Below are 18,065 nucleotides of genomic sequence, written 5' to 3'. Positions count from 1 at the left end.
CAACTGCTTACGTTAGCAGCAAGTTTCAAGCTATTAATCACTGCCACAAAGTTTGTTTTCCAAAATTGATAGTGATCCCAAAGTGTTCTATGTTGATATTTGAACTCTCGTTGCGTCTGTTTTATGTAGACTGCCTTTTCCATTTAAAGTATGCACTTTTGTTTTCGGACAGCTTGTATACTGTGTGCGTGTTTCCCAGCCGTGTTTATCTATCTCCCGTAATCCGCACACATCCCGCCCTTTTTCAAACAAAGCAGAGCGCGATTTGTGCCCTCTCTGACGTGTTTACCATCCGCCGTCAGGTCCAACTCTGAGGAGAGTGAGTTCGTGGTGCAGCGCGCCAGCGGCCCGATGACCCTGTCTCGGATGGCCCACCAGCGTCGCTCCCAGAGCCCGCCTTCGTCGGTCCACTCTGACGACCCCCCGTCCCGCCGGCCCCTCAAAGAGCGTCTGAACCGAGACACAAAGTGGGAGGAACGCGGCGAGGAGCGCCGCGGCGCCGCATCTGAGTGTGGTGATATGGAGAGGAACCGCCCGGCTGGTAAACCCTCCCCACGGGGTGCCGGAGGGGGGAGGCTCTCCCGGCGGAACTCCTTCACAGAAGAGTCACAACTGACGGTGGAGAATTTCGGTGGGAGTCAGGATAATCTCCAGCTGCTGGGCCGTAATCCTGATAAACAGCCGGTGGTACATCGTGGCCGCCGTGAGAGCAGCACGCATCGCGACCTGCTGAAAGAGAGTGCCATCAGTTTCGGTGACCGCGATCCGTTCCAGGAGGCCGAACAGGAGCGTGCCTCGCGCTCAGCCAGCCGAGCTAGCTTGTATGACCGCAGCGAGAGTAGACAAGAGCTCGGGCGGCCGCCCAGTCGAAACCTCTTCCAGAGCGACTCAATCAAAGAGCATTTCCAGCCCACTGGCCGACGCGGGGATGACTCTCGTGCCGATCGCGACGATGGTTTCCGTCCAATTGATGACGCGGGAGGGCCGGTGGATATAGACAACCGAGTCCTGGACGCGCTGGAAAGAGAGGCGCGTGGTGATTCCCCCTCCAAGGCCGGCAACAATCTGGTGATCATGTTCGACAACAACGACGAACAGAAGCCGACCAGCTTCGCCGAGCTGAGCAAAGTTCAGCCGCGAGAGAACGCCGGCGGTATCAACATCGTCTACATGCAGCATGAGAAGGAGGACCGCGCCAAGCCGGCCGGCGGAGCGCGGAGCAACGGTACGGGTGGCGGCGGCGGCCCGCCGGCCGCGCCCCCCACCACCAGCTGGGGGCAGCAGCAGCACGGACAGCAGCACGGACAGCAGCACGGACAGCGACACGGCCTCCCCGCCTCGGGTATGTAGACGATGCGGGAATAGTACACGAAACACTGCAATCGACGACGGTCACATGTGCATGTCAAGTACTAGTGGGATCAGCCGTGTTTTATCTTTCTTTTAGCCAGAGCAGGACAACTGTTATTTTCCGCCAGTTGTGCGCTGCTGCCATTTGCTCAAATCTACATACTTACGTTTTAATATCACTTATATCTTAACCATGGAATTTACCAAGATAATAATTGACATAGGTATTCGTTTATTCGTTTCGTGTTTATAACTGATGCGCTTGCAACCCTTCTCCCCCAGACACATCCACTTCTCGATTAGAGTAGCATTCACCTATCGATACCAATCACAGATGATAGGGTCTAGTTTATCAATATCGTCTTGTCACTCGCAGAGGGTGCTCCCGAGCCGGACATGATGGCCTCAGAGCTGCACAGTATCAAACTGAGACTGGAGGAGAAACGGCGCAACATCGAGAAGGAGAAGCGGCGGATGGAGTCGGCCATGAACCGGCAGAAGCAGAACGTTGGCAAACAGGCCTTCCTGCAGGCCATGGGTCAAGTGAGGATGGCGGGGTGATGGGTTTGCTGAGTGTTGAACACTTCTGACGAGTGCAGAGAGGTAGTGGGTAGACTGATTAGGGACTGAGTATGGGTTGGGCTTTGGGATTAGGCGTGTGGGTTGTGATTAGAACTTGGGTTTAGACGATTGCGAGGGACTGAGATAGCACTGAGTCTGAACGGATCATTGTGGTGTGAATTTTCCGTGGAGTCCTAAATCGAATAGCTGAGGTGTAGTGAGTCGGCCTTAGCGTCGTGAGAAGAAGATAAGGGGAGTCTCGACATTTTGTTAGGGAGAGGGAGTCTGATGAGGTGGTTTGAAGAGAGGGACATTTGGTAAAAGATGCCTGGTAGAAATTAGGTGAGAGACGGGAGCAGGACAGACTGAACCATCTGGTGTGTCGCCGACCAAGCCCCGATCTCTCTCACCGCACCGCCGCCGGTGTGCAGAGCAAGTTCCGCGGCTCCGGCGGCGGCGGCGGCAGCAGCAGCGGCTCCGTCTCGGGCAGTGAGGGCGGTGCCGAGCCCGCCCCTCCTCCACTGGATATCATGGAGGACAGCGTGGAAGTATCGGCGGCGCAGGCACAGGCCGAGGCGCGGCCGCCCACACTGCAGGTGACAGGCTGCGCGTCCGTCCCGCACTGTGGACACGCGCTCCACTGTGGACAAAGCAGCATGTGGATTGTGGTGTAGACTAGAGTCGGCGGTAGTGATTAGTGGGCTGCTAAATGTGGGCGTTTTGATGCGTCCGTTGAGCGAGGATTTTTGGTGTTGTCGACCCCCAGCTGAGTGCATTTTCGTGTCGTTTTTTCGAAGTGTTCGTATTTTTCGTTTTTCACTTTTTTCGTTTCGTGTGTTCGCACGTAACTTTGTTCTTGTAGTGGCGTGGACTAGTGATTGTGATTTTTGCATGCTTACTGACTGCTTTTGTGTATGTACTGCAGTCGTAATGTTTCGTCGTCATTCTAGATAACACGTTACTACAGCTCACCCGTAGTAACTTTGCGTGTCTTGTTGGCAACGCGTGTGTAGTGTATTTTCACTCGGCCGATAGTGATGTTTTTGCACCTGTTGACCATTTTGTGTTCTTGTTTTATGTTCTTTTCTTTGCACGCTTCCTCACAATTACTTATAAGCGTTTGTGCATATGGCTTATTCGTGTTCGCTTACTTCGTTCCACTGTTATACCTGATACTGATTTGATAATTATCTATCGTGCGTGCGATGTTTAGTCCCACAATATTTCCTCACTATACATCTTAAACGACCAAGTGCATTTTACTGGATCCAGTCGTTTTATGGCACGGTTTTAACAGCTGCACTATGTCATTTTGAGAGCAATTATTCACTCAACATTGTTTCCCTTGCATTTAATTGAGTCATACAACACGATCGTTGTTTCACCCGCGTTCATGACAAGTAAGGCTGAGTGTTTTAACTTTGTTTGACCTCCATTCTGCCTACCCTCTAACAGGAGGTGAACCAGAACCTGAGTCATATGAAGGACAAGTGGGGCCGGGTGCCGGACGCCGCCGGTAGTCCCGATCTGGACAACATGGACTACGACCAGTACACCAGCTCGCTGCAGAAGTGAGTGAACGTTGAAGGAAGTGGTACTGTGAAGACACCGAGCGTGAAAGGTTGGGGTGGGGCGGGTGTCGTAAGGGATCTTGGCGGGTGTCGTATGCGGCAGATGGGGAATGTTCTGGGGTTATAGGACTGATTTAGTATGGTAGCTATCATAGGCAAACCTCCCTATACGCCTCAGGGTATGGCTGTTTCTAACGGCTTGTTTCATTAATTGTGTGCCGGGTAAATTTAGCATGACATTATTATATGCGATATGAATAGCGCTGAATTGGTTACGTCTGGTCATATTACGAGGATATGTGACAACCAATGTCACAGTGATTGTTAAGTCGTTGACTTTGTAAAATTTATCAATGCCCTGACGTGCTGACTTTCGTCCTTCGCTCCCTCAGCATGAACGAGTCGCTGTCTGAGCTGCAGAACGATATCCAGCGACTGTCGCAGCAGCAGTCGCAGATGCAGCAGATGCACAACATCATGCAGAACGGCGGTCAGACACAGGCGAGTGCTGGGATGGGATCCAGCGACCGCCCTTCCCAATCTTGTCAGTGGTCGAAATGTGCGGGGGCTGATCGGTGTATTACTTGGCTTGCTATCCGGCAATGTGGGAGCGGGCTATCAATTTTACTCACCAGTCACCATAGTATTGTGAGCACATCACCACAGCTTTTTTTTTTTTTGCTGCGCTGGAATATTTGGACATTTATGTTTAGCGCACACACTACCCGATAAAATGAGTACTTTGTTCTCTTTTCAGAATAATTTTTCTTTTGCATTTTACTGGCGCTATACTCGCTTTACTGTTATCTATCACCCCATACCGCCGCGATTTCCGTACCCTTTACCCTGACTGACTGTACACCCCTGTACCACAGCCACCGTACCAGCAGGCGTACCAGCCGCCTCAGTACCAGTCTCCGTACGCGGCGGCCGGCCCTCCTCCGGGCCAGTTTTACCTACACGATCAGGCGGGGCAGCGTAGACAGTGGGGGCAACCCATGGCGCCCCCTGAAGACGTGTATCAGCAACATATGTCGCCCGGAAGAGCGCGATGGGGGCAGCCGGTTAGGTCAGTAGCTCTAGCGGTCGTCCTCAAGCGATTACCTGAGACATGGTAGTGACGTCCGTTGGATATATTTCGGTCGTTACAGGGAAGATGTTTCTCGCGTTCATCACGTGCTGTACGCGGCCTTTTTTTGCGGCTGGTTTGTTTTTAGGGCAAGGTTGGGAATTTGGCTGGTATGTGGCGTTTCTGACGCTCAACTTCTGCTCAGCTGTTTGGTAACCAAAATTATATCGAGTGGCCTAGTTCAGATATTTCTCGCGATAAATTCACTGTTATCTTGCGTAATGTTCTACGCCTAGTTTCAATATTTGCTACAGTCGCGCTACCTTTATTGCCATATCGTTAGATTCTGCTAAGAAGTAAGAGGGGTTTGTCTCGATAGCCTGCAGTGTGTTCAAGCTGCCGTCCGCAGTATCTTGTTGGCAGTAACACCGCACCGTGTCCTCCTCAGGCCGATGATGCCACCGATGCCTCAGCAGTACGGTCCGGGCCCGGGAGACCCGTATGGCTACCACCAGCAGCCGCCGCAGCAGAGGCCTTTCATGCTACACGATCAGAGCGGCCACCCGGCTGGCCATGGTGGCTACCCGGGCCCTGGAGGGTACCCGTCGCCGCAGCACCATAGGCTTGGTGAGTGAGCGGGCAGGGCTGGCGAGCAGTTGGTCAGAAGGGATGTGGAAAGTCCGTCTGAAAGGATGAAATAGGATGGTCAGAAGGGATAAGAGGGGAGTTATTATTGGGAGGGGACGGAATGGTAGCATTTTGAGGAAGTGAGTCAGCTTTGGTTTCGAAAGGGACGGAAGGTGAATTAGGTTGTGCTTTTGAACACATTATATGTGAGTGCGTTGCTGCTCAACTATTAGTTCTCTGTGTCTGAATCATGGTCAGCCACGTCCTTAATCGCCCTGTAACTCTGCCTCCCCCGTCTTCCCCCAGACGGCGGCATGATGGGTCCGCACGGTATGTCCGGCCAGCCGCCGGCCGGCTATCACCCTGACTACCCGGGCTACCCCGCGGCACCGGGCGGCCACTACTCGCCACACCAGCCGCCTGTCTCCTCTGCCGGCGGGTTCCGACTCCACGGCGCCTCGCCCGGCGGACCTCAGGAGCCCCGCGAGCTCCGCGCCGGCCAGTCGCCGAGAATGTATGGAGATTACCAACAGGGAAGAGCTGAGGATGCGGCTGATGGTCCTCGCGTGCCGACGGTGAGGCGGATGGATCGCAACAGACGCCGCTCGCCGTCACCGTCGGTGCTGCACGCGCCGCTGCCGGCGCCGCCGATTGATGACATGGCCCCGCAGAGTGTGTCGTTTATTGGCGACCAGGAGGATACCGAGTCGACCCCCGTCCGGCCGCCGCGGCGGACCGACCGCGCCGAGCGGGTCTCTGACCGGGGAGGAGGCATGGCGGCGGAGCCGGACCGGGCGGAGAAGGAGTCCTCTCCGGCGTCCGGTGGGAGGACCTACCGCGTGCCGCGAGCCACCCCAGAGCGCCGCGAGCCGGCCGCCTCGCCCGCCGGCCGGGGCACGTTCAAGATGCGCCGGACTCCGAGTCCGCAGAGAGAGCGGAGTCCGGCGGCGTCCAGTCCGGCCTGGGCGGCGCGCCGGGCCGGCAGTGAGTCCCCGGCGCGGCCGCCGCCCGCCCGGGAGGAGGAGAAGGAAGAAGACCAGGCGGCGCCCGAGGTGCTGGCAGCCATGAAGGTGGATAAGATCAAACAGGACGCCGACCCCGAGATGGGTAAGTTACTGTTATGCTACCTCCCCAACGGGCAGAGATGCGGGTTGGGTTAGGAAAGAAGCTTTTCAGAGAGGTTTTTAGTGCTGTTATTTATTAGAGGTGCAACATTGTTTTATCCGTGAGTAAATTGGGCTGTGGCATGATACGCATGGCGGCACACAACCAATTGGTTTTGAATAATGTAATTTTTGTTCATTTTTCACATCGTGAGATAGACCCTATCATTTTCCAATCATGACCATACTCAAATTGAAATCGGCATGTTTTGTCTTGTACCACTTCAGACCTTCGCCGATTTCGTGCATTTGTTTGATCAGCATGCGCTCTCCCGGCAGGCTTTGTGATATCGTTTGACGACGACGCGGCGCCGCGAAAGCCCAAGCCTCGCCTGGGCCAGCGCCGACCCCCGACTAAGGCGGCCAGCTCCGGTGGACTACTGGACCAACCGAGCCGGCCAGAAATACCGGTACGTCAGTTTCGGAGTCTGAGAACCACGGCTAATTGGCCTTACTCACTCCCTCGTTCTGGCGAGTTCATAGCTACTGAAGCGAGCTAAAAAAAAAACTGTCACTAAAGGAATGGAATGTCAGTTTTAACTCACGCCTGGAGAGGAACCCGGCTTTGTGTGATGTTTGCTTGTGTTGTGGTGCGGTGTACGGTGTGTAGCATGGAATCGTCCGATCGTGTGCTTGAAAAAAATAACTTAGTTCCGCGCTTACCGCAATTTTAGTTTTAATTGCTGAAGATGTTAAAGAGCTCTAGAAGTGTGGTCATGTTTGTTTTATTTTTTCACCGCCTTATTCACTGAGTTTTGTCCGCCCCGTTTCTAGCTCGTAGTGGACACCTAAGTTGCCCGTCACTGTGTGTTTTGCCCGACCCCGCCACTCGATGTTGTGTGACACGAGGCACCCGCCGCCTCCACATCTTCCCGCACCTCTCACACCTCTCTTCCATCGCTGTCGCCGCCTTGCAGCCCAAGCCCAAGACATCAGCATTCTCCGGGCTAAACAGCGGCGGCGGTAGCGGCGCACCCTCAGCCTTCTCTACGTACACCAAATGGCCGCGGACGGCACGGGGTCCCGAGAGGGAGCCCCCACAGCCGGAGCGGGAGCCGGAGCGTCCCCGCTCCCCCAGCAGGTCTCCGTCGCCCTCTCCCGGCGGGGGACTGTCGCTGGGGAGGCTCTCCGACCCGCGGCGGAGGACGGCCCCGGCCGAGCCGCAGTCGCCGGCCTCGCAGGATCAGGTGGACCGGGCGGCATCGCCCGAACGACCGCTCCTCGAGAAGGTAGAGCTGCTGGGCCGTGGAGTGGAGGGAGATGGAGTAAGCGACTGAATGGATGAATGAATGAATGATAATGAATGAATGAATGAATTACTGATGAAATAAATGAAAGATTACTTTAGATCATATTATATCACTCATGATGAATGAATGAATGACTGGATTAGTCAATGAAATAGCAAATTAATGAGTGAATGAGTGAGTCAAGGAATGAATGTGTAAGTGAGTGAGGGAGGAAGTAAGTGAGCTAGGGAGTGAAGCTGTTAGTAGTGCAGTGTTTGCTAGCCTTGACGCGTCCTGAAGTGTGCCTGCCACGTGTCCTTTTTGTTTCGTTTCCCTTTGTTGCGCATGTTGATGTGCGCTTGTGACCACTGCCAGCTCGTGTGTATGCTTATTCCACTGATAGAGACCGGGGGGGGGGGGGGGGGGGTCTTCCAAACCAAGGATAATGAAAACGATTGTCTGAAAGCTAGATTATGATTGATGACGAGAGAAATGAATGTGTCAATAATGCACTGTTAGTGGTGGTGGCACCCTCCCTTATCAGCAATGATGGAAGTTTGGTGGCCTTGTTTCGCATTTCTTCTTTGACTGGTGCTGGACCTCTACCCCTCCCCTCAGCTGGAGATTGACCCCACGCTGCCGCCGGAGATACTGACCTGCCCTCCCCTTCCCTCAGCTGGAGATTGACCCCACGCTGCCGCCGGAGATACTGACCTCCCCCTGCCCTCTCCGTTCCCCCAGCTGGAGATTGACCCCACGCTGCCGCCGGAGACGATGAAGCCCCTGAAACCGGTGCAGTCGTCCACTGGCGTCGGACTGGTCATCGGAGACGAGCTGGTCAGCCCCAAATCGGTCAGTAACCCCACCCCATCCCGACAAATCCAAACAAACAAACAAACAAACAAACAAAACAAAAACCGACAAAGCCACATTTCACAGGAATCAAATGTGAAACAACCGTATGACGTTGAAACTTTTCTCAAAACCGATAACTTTGCTTTGTTATAACGGTGTACCTGTGCACAAGTGTAGTGAGCTTGGATCATTGTGTTCGGGAGAACAATCCCTGAAGGCTGAAGTCATCATCACCTCACACAACCTTCCTTCTCAAACTGCATAGTCTTTCCACGTTATGATGGCAAAGCGGCAGTGTCATGACTATACATATGTAGACCTTTCAAAGTAGCCTGCGTCCCCTTCTCCCGGTACCCCATTCCATCGTTCTGACGCCGCTACCGTCATCTTCAGGACGCCCTGGACGAGATGGAACGGAAAAAGGAGCGCATCCTGATGCTGTCACTAAAGCGAAAACAGGAGCAGGAGGCAGCGCGAATCCGCAAGGAGGAGGAGGCACTACGGCGGAAAGAGGATGAAGCCAGAAAGGAGGAGGAGAAGCAGCGTAAAAAGGAAGAGGAGAAGGCGAGGAAGGAGAGGATCTTCGAGCAGTATAAGCTGAAAAAGGCTATCGAGGAGGCGGAAAAGAATGGGGTGAGTGACCTCAGACTGGTTGGGGGCGTGTGAGGTATCAAATGACTGTAAAGGTGTAGCGGTAAATTGCCTTCCTTTATGTTAAGTTTGTCGCAGCTGTTTGTGGATTGTGTGAAAGGGCTGCTGAGGTGTTAACGGCGAAGGGGCTAAGCGTTATGGCTCGACTAAAGCAGAGTACAACTGTCATCTTTCCCATAGTGTATATCAGAGTTGTGGACAATATTGAGATCGGCAATGGGGCAGCTTGAAGCTGGGAACGGTACGACCGTCCGTCTTAATTTTGTGCGACCTTTTGTGTAATTTTGTGGTGTAGTTTCTGACCGTCCGCCCGTCCCCTCTCCACCAGACGCCGATTCCTGCCGGCGCCCAGGCAGCTCTGGCGGCTCAGCAGGCCGCCTCCAAGCCCGCCGTCCGGCCGCGGCCCAAATCCACACCGAGCAAACCACGACCCAAGTCGATGATGGACGGGGGTGTGGGGAGCGGCCCCGGTACCCCCAGCCGCTCTGCACTCCGGGGAAGCCAGTCGAACCTGCAGCATATGTCAGGTGAGTGCAGGGGGTCTGTGGCCGCGGAAGGCTGCTCGGCGGGGTAGGTAGGTGCCTGATACGAGAGTCGGAACAGTACTGGTGAGTGGCGGTCGAGCTGTCCGGATAACAGCTGCGGGCGCATGACAGCTTCTAGACAGCCTGGAGGTAGCCTGAGTGAGGTCTTACGCTGTCTGCCCCGCTGTCTGCCTGTGATCGAGTCTGTCTCAGCTGTCTGCCTGCCAACTGGACCTTCTTCGCCCGCCCTGTTTGCCTGACGCTGTCTGTTCGTCTGTTGACTGCCTTCTGCGATCCTATGATAGGGCTTCAGGGGTCGAGACCCCTGTTTGTTTTTCTGTCTTTATTCGTTCTTGTTGGGTTACGTATAATATTCCTCGTAACAAGCGCATTTTGCTATACTTTGAATACATGGAAATATATAGGCAATAGGCACACAAGACATCGCTTTCTCAACAAATGTCCCGGATTGGGAGTTTTGTTCATTTTGTCTGTCCTTTCAAGGCTGAAACGTAGCTCTGTTGCGCGTAGAGCGTGGCTCGATTTTGCCAATTAATCATGAATATTTGTATGGCATTCCTCGGCTTCTCATTACCGCTGTTATGTGAAAACTTTGCCTGCTTCGAAAGTGTAGTTTTATGCAAATCACCTTTTTTGCACTACCTGCTGCTTTCCAAGCTGTCGCTGAGCGGTATCAACATATCCGCGAGCACACGATTTTTGCCCAACACGGAGCAAGCTTCGTTTCAGCCTTGGCTTTGCCGTAGACCTAACTCTGCCCGGACTCCCGTCTAACTTCCCAGCGGGCCTAACCTAACCCATTAGGCTTGACGTAACCTCTCCCCGTGGGTCTAACCTAACCCTCTCCCTCGGCCTGACCCCTCCCCGGCTCGCTGCCGCGCTAACCGCCTGTGGCCGCTCTAACCTGGCGTGTCTGTCCGCGAAGAGCGCCCTCCGCCGGCGCCGGCCGCGCCTCCGCCGGCGGCGTCGGCCGGTGCCTCTACCCTGGTGCGTCACCGCAGTCTGAGCCGGCGGCGACGCTCCAACATTGCCGTGTCGGCCGGCCGCTCGCAGTCGCTGAGCAGGCGCCGGATCCAGACGCCCGAACAGCTCATGTACCCCGGTAGGTGGTGCACGGTGTCTTGAGCTCACCGCTGGCTCACGGCGCGGCTAGCCCAGTCGGCTCGGCTGGGGCTAGTGTAGAGCACCGGACGCTCCGCCAAGCCGGATCTGAGACGCCCGGCGCGCACCGCTGCTCGGGGTTTGTGGTGGCACCGTATTGGCTAGTCCACACTCGGTTCACAGATTGCACCTAACCCACGCGCCGCGCGACGTCAGCACTGTCCTACTAATCATGGCGGGTGGGCCACCGCCGCGGCTTATAGCCATTAGCCACGCCACACACCGCTGAGGTATAAATGATAAATAATCTGGTAACAGGAACATAAATCATGAACCTAACTGGCTTGGGCTGATCGCGGACCAGCAATCCCGTCCCAGCAGACTACGGCATCCGCCCGGCCCTATTGCGGAAGCCAAACTGGTCTGCCTGCTCACTCGGTCTAGACAGTCTGGTTCAGGCGTAGCCTGTTAGCTTGGGGTTCGAATGCTCAGCCTTTTCCTGCTCGCTTATCTTCCACTGCTGCTGCTGCTACTGCCACTGCTGTTGCTGCTAGAATCAGCAGTTTTCCACCGCCGTCGCGGCTGCTGCTTTTGACGCACATACAGCTTGTTTTGCTAGTGGATCAACTTTTCAGAGCTCTGCTGTGTGCTCATGGCTGAATGAGAAACTGACACGCTCCCCCGGCTCCCAGCACTGCCCACTTCTTGGTGAAGGTTCTATCCTCCCCTCACTCCCCCTCCGTGATCGCCTTTCACTTGCCAAGTCTGCTGTCTCTGGATACAATCATGGGTTATTTGGTTTTCGTGGCTCCAATGATCTGAGAGTATGTGGCTTCGTGGCTCGTTGGCTCTCTCCCTTCCTCAGTTTTCAGGCTGTCATATTTCACGGTGAACGCACGCCGTGCTTTATTTCGCTGCTGCTGTTACTGCTGTGTAGTTTAGTGCATGTGTTATGTGCAATGTGCATGAATGTGCGTTCAATGTCACTGATTTATGATGTTTTATTCAGCATATTGTTGTTCCGATTTTGTCTGTTTATCACTGATTTTATCTCATTTCGCTGCGCCACTTTGCCGTTCTGTTTCGCCGCGTTGCGTTTTGGTTTACCACGCGTTACCGCTGTGCTGTTGCGGGCGCCGCGGCTGCCCGCCTTTCTGCCTGTTGCTATGAGTGTCTCGCCTGTCGCTGTGGCTGAGTGTCTCGCCTGGCTCCCTGCCTGAACACCCGGCCTGTGGCCGCGCCTGTGTGTGTGCTTGCTACAGACAAGGGCCGGGAAGGCGGCGACTCGCAGTGGGGCTCCAACTCGAGTCTGACGGCCGGCCCGCGCTCCCGGCGAGGCTCCAACGCTAGTCTTTATGGAGGTGAGTGTTCCTGTCCTGGTCCCGCCCGACCTGACCTGACCTGACCTGACCTGACCTGACCTGATCTGATCTGATCTGATCTGACCTGACCTGATTCCGTCCATGCCCGACCTAGCCTGATTCACGCCTCTTCTGTCGGCAATGTGTCTATGGGTGGACACGGAGTCGGTGGGGTTTCCATTTTCCACCGTCTCAGGGACTCCCGTGTCTCACTAATGTCTCATGGCACGCTCTGGGCTGTGCCTCACGCCGCTCCGGCTGCCTCACCGCTGCCTGTCTCGGTCTGGGTGTTACGTCTCGTCTGTCTCGCGACTCGGTTTGAGTTGTCTCACTGCTGGCTGTACTGTTACTGGTCCGGGTGCCTCTCACTCACTCGCTCACCCACTCTCTCACTCTGTGTAATGTCTCACCATGCACTGCCTCTCACCGGTCGTGTTTGTATGTCTGTCTGCAATCTGACGCGACACACCTGTCTGTCTTCCCGCTCGGCTGGTCTACAGAGTCACGATACGCCCGGTCAACGCCAGTGCATTCGGGCAGGAAGGTGGTAGCCTCCAACGGTAGGTAACAAGGACCTGCCATAGGCCGTTCAGTTTCTCTCACTCAATCTCTATCGCTATGTCTGTTGAATGGTCGGCGGTTCACCCGGTGGGCCGCCGCGCCTATCAGTGTCAGTAGTTGCACCGTGCCTGTCGCCGGGTAGATGCATCGCTCTGTGCCCCGCACGGGCACGAAATGCCTGTATCTCGAACGCAACGCTGTTGTCCCAGCCAACGCCGATACCGGCCGACGAAACGTGTTAACCCTTGCACGACCAGGCCATTTCTCATAACACAAACGACCAGGGGGGGGGGGGTTGTTACGACCCCCCCCCCCCTGGCGTTTCGAAACGGAAGGTCGTAGAGCTTAGCGGAAAAACCAACGGATTGCTCTCAACGAGATCTCGCGATTGGTGGTATATTTTTTTGGTCCTAGGTCAACTTTTGACCTACTTATGACCGGTCAAAGGTCAAATTTTCCGAGAAAAAAAATCAAACTTTTTCAACTTTCCGCGGCGATTGCGGCAAAACGGTGGGAGATATCGACTTGAAACCTTCACTATCGTGTTCCTTGATCAATTCTCTATCGTTTGGTATGTATTTCGTTTCCCTGGCTCTAAAAATGGCGCGTTGGGAGCGCCGGAAGTCGGCAAGGTCACAGTCGGCGGCAGAAATTCGAAAAATCAAAATTTAAATTTTTGAAATCTGATTGTATTTTTGGATTTGGGAGGTCCATTTGCTCCCTATAGAAGCTAATATTGCTGCATATTCCCATTGAGGTAACAAGAATTAGCAAAATAGTGGTTCGGGCGCTTTTCAAAAATAGTACCGGACGCTGTTCCCCTTGTGACGTCATAGCTCCGTGACCTGACCTGACCCGGTCAATTTTCTTGCACCACACGATAGCCAATGCTTGCCCCAACATGCATGGGAAGTTTCATCATGATCCATCAAACAATGTGGGTATCACCGGCAGAAAACCTAGGGATTCGGCGCACACGTTTGGTAACTGTCGGCCGGAGGCTGTACCTCTTATGACGTCATAACTCCGTGACCTGACATGACCCGATCAATTTTTTTCGGCAAAAGATGCGCAAAGGTTGCCCCAGAGGGTATTGAAAATTTCAGCCCGCTACGACAAGCCGTTTAGCGTGCACTTCGAAAAAACCTCAGGGGGGGGGGGTTGATACAACCCCCCCCCCCCCCCTAGGCGTTCTAGGGTTAACACTGTTGTTTGGCATGCGTTTGGTGCTAACTAATAGCGACTCTTGCTTTCATTCTTTTCTTTTGCGTTATTGTAAAACCTTTCGTCTGGCCTAGAATTTCAATTTTTTAGATATATTACATTACCGCTGGCAAAGTACCGTAAAGAAACGCAACGTTTCTTCCGTACCGGTGTCTGCGTTGGCTGGGCCTGGGGGCTCTCGTAGCGTGCATTGGTGGCGCTATGGGCGGCCGCCGCACGTAGCTGTAGTTGCTGCGGCGGCCGCGGGGCGTCGCTGCCTGCTTCACCGGCACTGCGCACTGCAGAGCCGTCGGGCGCCGGCGGCATGCGAAAGGACGGTCACCGCACGTCGACTGGCAGCCTGAGCTCGGCGGGCCGGGCCCGCTCCCGAATGGGCCCCCGCGCCGGCAGCAGTGGATCCCTGATCGACGACGGTGAGTGGACGCTAGAAGGGGACTGAAACGATGCTTAATTGAGGGACTCGACAGAATGAATGCAAAGAAATAAGCTCAGTGGTTCAGAAATTGAATATGACCAGTGCGATCGTGGGTAAACTGGAAACCCAGAGAGGCTCGATTAGTTGGGGATTTTACTGCTACCGGACCGCGACTGGAAAAGAAGATGTAGCAGCTGACAGTTTCTGTTGAGGCAACAGGGTTGACTCAGTCTTCTTAGAATTTCTGGGATTTTTAATTTTCCTGGCAATAATTTAACACTAAGTTTAACAGCTCAAATTTGGGGCCACCTGTTTGGCTATTCTTTCTAGGCATGCAGTTACTATACTGACATTTTCACATTAATCTAACCAAGAAGGAGCATCCCGAAAAGCTCATTCAGAGCGATACGTCTGATTCGTTGACAGCATGTCTCTCTATGTAGTTTGGGTGGTCGGCACTGTCCCGACCTCTGTTTATTTCACCGGTTAGTGCCGGCACTGCCGCGGCCGCTTACAGCATGTCAACGCACGGCACTGGGGCTGTCACTACAGGGTGGGGCAGCATAATCGGGAATAAATATCAAACGGGATTATTTGGTCATGAATTTAAAAATACAGCTCCAAGCACTATTTTAGCAACATCCCATCAATTGGTCACCTTTTACCTATTTCTCATCCTATGTGACCGCCCTCGGCGTCGATGACCTTCTCAAGGCGGGTCCAAAAGCACGCGCATGCACGTGCAACCTCCTGCTTGTCCATGATCGCCCATCAGCATCGTACCTTGCACTGAAGACCGTCTTTACTGATGATAAGTTGTTCATTAACCTTCTACCAAAAAACGCTCCATGTAAAGAATTTGGTCGGATTTAAATCGGCGGAGTTGAAGGACCAGAAGTTTTTGGTTCATCTCAGGTGGAGGTGCCCTACACAATAACATGTCGTCCTCACTGCAGTACCAGCACAGACAGAGTCCTCGTAAGACGTGATCTGGACCGTCAGTGATCCTCTGTTCCGACGGCTCCACATGAGTCTGCCACAGTGCGGATGTATTTACCAGAGGTGCTCATTTTATCTGGGCTCGATGAAGTAGGGTGCACCACGTGCACCTCCCTTGAAGACCACCCATAGGTCCATCACCCCAACAGGATGTTTACTTTGCATGACCGCTGGAATATTCTCGATACAATCCCCTATATGGCTTGCCATTCTTTTTTGTCGTATTCCAGTCGGTGGTGAGATTTTTGGTCGCTGAAGTTTTGAGCATTGTTTCTTTTTAATATGCTCAAGAGCGTCTTCCTTATATTCAAGTGAGTCATCTGTATGTCCTCTGCTAAGAGTTATTTTACGACGATTACGTTAACCTTTTGTCCTAAGTATTCCCACACAATCCTTATTGTCCGTGATAACACGTTGACCTGTCCAGCAACCTTTACGTGGAATTGCAGGGGTTTCAACAAAATGTTCTTGTTTTACTCGTTTAACATTAGTGTCTATGGGCGCGCGCAAAGCACTTGGAGCACCGTCGAACTATTTTGCTGCTCTTTTCCAGGAGGTTGCATGCTCATGGATGTAGTCATGTTAGATGATGCACAACTTTTGGGCGTTTCATTGCCATGCTATAATTTATCAAAATAATGTCATGCCTACTCATGATTAGAGCCCAAAAAGCATTCCCGATTATGCTGCCCCACCCTGTACCTGACCTATGACCTCACCTAGGGTCACTCAGGTGTTGACGCTGACCACTCGATCCAATCCTCCGTTATCCTTCCTTATGCCCGTACTCGTGCCAAGTCCCCATTTGAACCCCATGCACAGCCCGTTGATGTGTTTTAGCGCTATTTCGATCGAGCACCGTTCTGATTCAGTTTTGTTTGTTTACTATAATTATTACCGTTTCATGTTCATTTAGCCGTCACTCTGCGTTCAGTTGGAATGGGCCGCCTGGCCGTCGCTGTGTATGTGTGTCTGTTAGCACGCCGTCTGACTGTAGCTCTGTGTGGTGTAGATGCCGGGTATCGGAGGACGGCCTTCGCGCACTCGGGCAGGAGACAGTCAGGTGAGCTCCCCGGAGCAATGGACGCTCCATCTCTGCTCCCTCGCCCCCAAACTCTTCCCCGCTCCGGTCCGCTTTCTTACAGTACGAGAGTAAAAGACTGTCCGAAGATTCTCTTTCACTGGGCAACGTAAATGTGTTTGCTAAAGGTATTTGGATATTGGATAATGTTGTAATGTTTTGTGATCAACTAGCGTCGTGAAGTCATTTGCCATGAGGCAACATTTACGAATATTGTAATGTAATGAAACGTTCTCCCATCGGCCAATACCTATCAATAATGTACCCGATATAACGGTACTGTAGCCCAGTGCCCCCCCCCCCCTGACACGCCTATACCTGTGTCTTGCCGCCCGTGTCCCCTCCCCACTGACCGGGGTCACGGGAACGCACCGAACAGCCGCCGACCGTCCAGACGTCAACAGAACCTTCTCAAAGGCGTCGGGCGCCGGGCCGGGAGCCGGCGGCCGGGGCAGACATCAGTCCCTCACCAATCTGTTCGGTGAGCCGACCGACCGACCGGGCGTGGTCTGCTCGCCTGCCTGCCTGGCTGACTGCTGGCTGACTAGATGACTAGCCGGCTGACTAGTGCTGACTAGCGGGCGATGGTGTGGTGCCTGCGCTCGGTTTGGTCTGGTCTACGTCCGTCCTTGTCTGTCGGAGGCTGGCGTCTTAAACGGGACAGGAATGGGAATGAGAGATGAACAGGCGTACAGCTACGCAGCCACGGTAATGATTAATTCAGAAGCTTCCATTTTCGCATAATGACACAGCCTGATTCATGAGCAGTCATTAATTTCATGACTACAATCCCGAGTGTTTGAGCACCGGCAAATAATTGGACTAAATTGAGTGTTCCATCATGTCGATAGGCTTGATCCGCCCGTGGCTGTGTAGCTCATGTTTATTTCTCTTCCCTTGGACCGCGCGTTGTGGCGTCTATAACTTTAATCTCTCTCGCGGGTCGAATCTCGGTAATCCGTGGAATGTCATCAGCTGTCGCTCGCTTGATACTTTGGCATGTCTTGGTAACATGTAACGTCTATGAACTCATCGGTGACCTGAACTGACCCTAACCGGCTTCAGAGCGAACGATAGCGCGTCTGGTGGTAGCGTTAGCGCGAGCGTAACCTAGTGAAGTGTAATGGTTGCTAGGCGTTAGTTTATAGCTGCTTGGCGTAACTGGATTGTTTAGCGCGTTACTTCCTCGTCCTTTGGGTAATTGTGTCGTCTGTGTACTAACCTCTAGATGCCTGTTAACCTAGATGGGGCTCAGCTTCTCCTTTTAACTTGTTAATATCTAGCATTTTCTGGTTGGTGCTTGTCTGGCTAATTGTTATGCGCGTGCAATTAGATGGCGATTAGTCTGCATTGTGTACGCTGTTTCCGTTGTGCTATTTTAATGTTTTGTGTTCACTTATATCTAGATTGATGTAAGAAATACTGTTTAGACGCTGCTCTTCGATCTGGTGATTATCGTAATCAATTTTCATATTATCTACGCAGCAGTAGGACGCCTTATTTGTTCGCCTTTTTGTGTTTTTAGCTGGCAGGTAAATTGTATGTTTGTAACTTGTTCTATGTCTGCAGCTGCTACATTGCGCAAATGCCACACTGTCTTGAAGTGTATCCTCGTTATTGCGACCTTCGCTCATCGATATTTGTTCATATTCGATTTATAGACCTCTAGATCACATCTACGACTACGATTCATTGCATTTTG

The 18,065-nt window shown here is 53.2% G+C and overlaps 1 protein-coding gene across 43 annotated transcripts in view; it reads left to right on the top strand.

Annotated features, from left to right (window-relative positions):
* LOC122378025 (patronin-like) overlaps positions 1 to 18,065 on the top strand; it is a 32,368-nt gene that overhangs the window by 11,090 nt on the left and 3,213 nt on the right. For 4 of the 43 annotated variants that reach the window (XM_043358879.1, XM_043358863.1, XM_043358775.1 and 1 more), the window contains 16 exons: positions 303 to 1,342; positions 1,727 to 1,893; positions 3,367 to 3,482; positions 3,875 to 3,983; positions 4,358 to 4,551; positions 5,000 to 5,178; positions 5,485 to 6,285; positions 6,621 to 6,751; positions 7,259 to 7,570; positions 8,312 to 8,422; positions 8,819 to 9,058; positions 9,405 to 9,603; positions 10,547 to 10,723; positions 11,985 to 12,083; positions 12,584 to 12,643; positions 16,295 to 16,345. In XM_043358879.1, the coding sequence (XP_043214814.1) occupies positions 303 to 1,342; positions 1,727 to 1,893; positions 3,367 to 3,482; positions 3,875 to 3,983; positions 4,358 to 4,551; positions 5,000 to 5,178; positions 5,485 to 6,285; positions 6,621 to 6,751; positions 7,259 to 7,570; positions 8,312 to 8,422; positions 8,819 to 9,058; positions 9,405 to 9,603; positions 10,547 to 10,723; positions 11,985 to 12,083; positions 12,584 to 12,643; positions 16,295 to 16,345 (3,986 nt within the window). Of the gene's footprint in view, positions 1 to 302; positions 1,343 to 1,726; positions 1,894 to 3,366; positions 3,483 to 3,874; positions 3,984 to 4,357; positions 4,552 to 4,999; positions 5,179 to 5,484; positions 6,286 to 6,620; positions 6,752 to 7,258; positions 7,571 to 8,311; positions 8,423 to 8,818; positions 9,059 to 9,404; positions 9,604 to 10,546; positions 10,724 to 11,984; positions 12,084 to 12,583; positions 12,644 to 14,152; positions 14,282 to 16,294; positions 16,346 to 16,742; positions 16,845 to 18,065 lie in introns of all 43 variants that reach the window. The other 39 variants (XM_043359007.1, XM_043358981.1, XM_043358946.1 and 36 more) reach the window with 19 other exon arrangements.

Source organism: Amphibalanus amphitrite, unplaced genomic scaffold, assembly GCF_019059575.1.
Source record: "Amphibalanus amphitrite isolate SeventyFive unplaced genomic scaffold, NRLGWU_Aamphi_draft 000007F_arrow, whole genome shotgun sequence".
NCBI lineage: Eukaryota > Metazoa > Arthropoda > Thecostraca > Balanomorpha > Balanidae > Amphibalanus > Amphibalanus amphitrite.
Note: the sequence above shows the minus strand (reverse complement) of the source record. Positions and strands in the feature narration are given on the sequence as shown.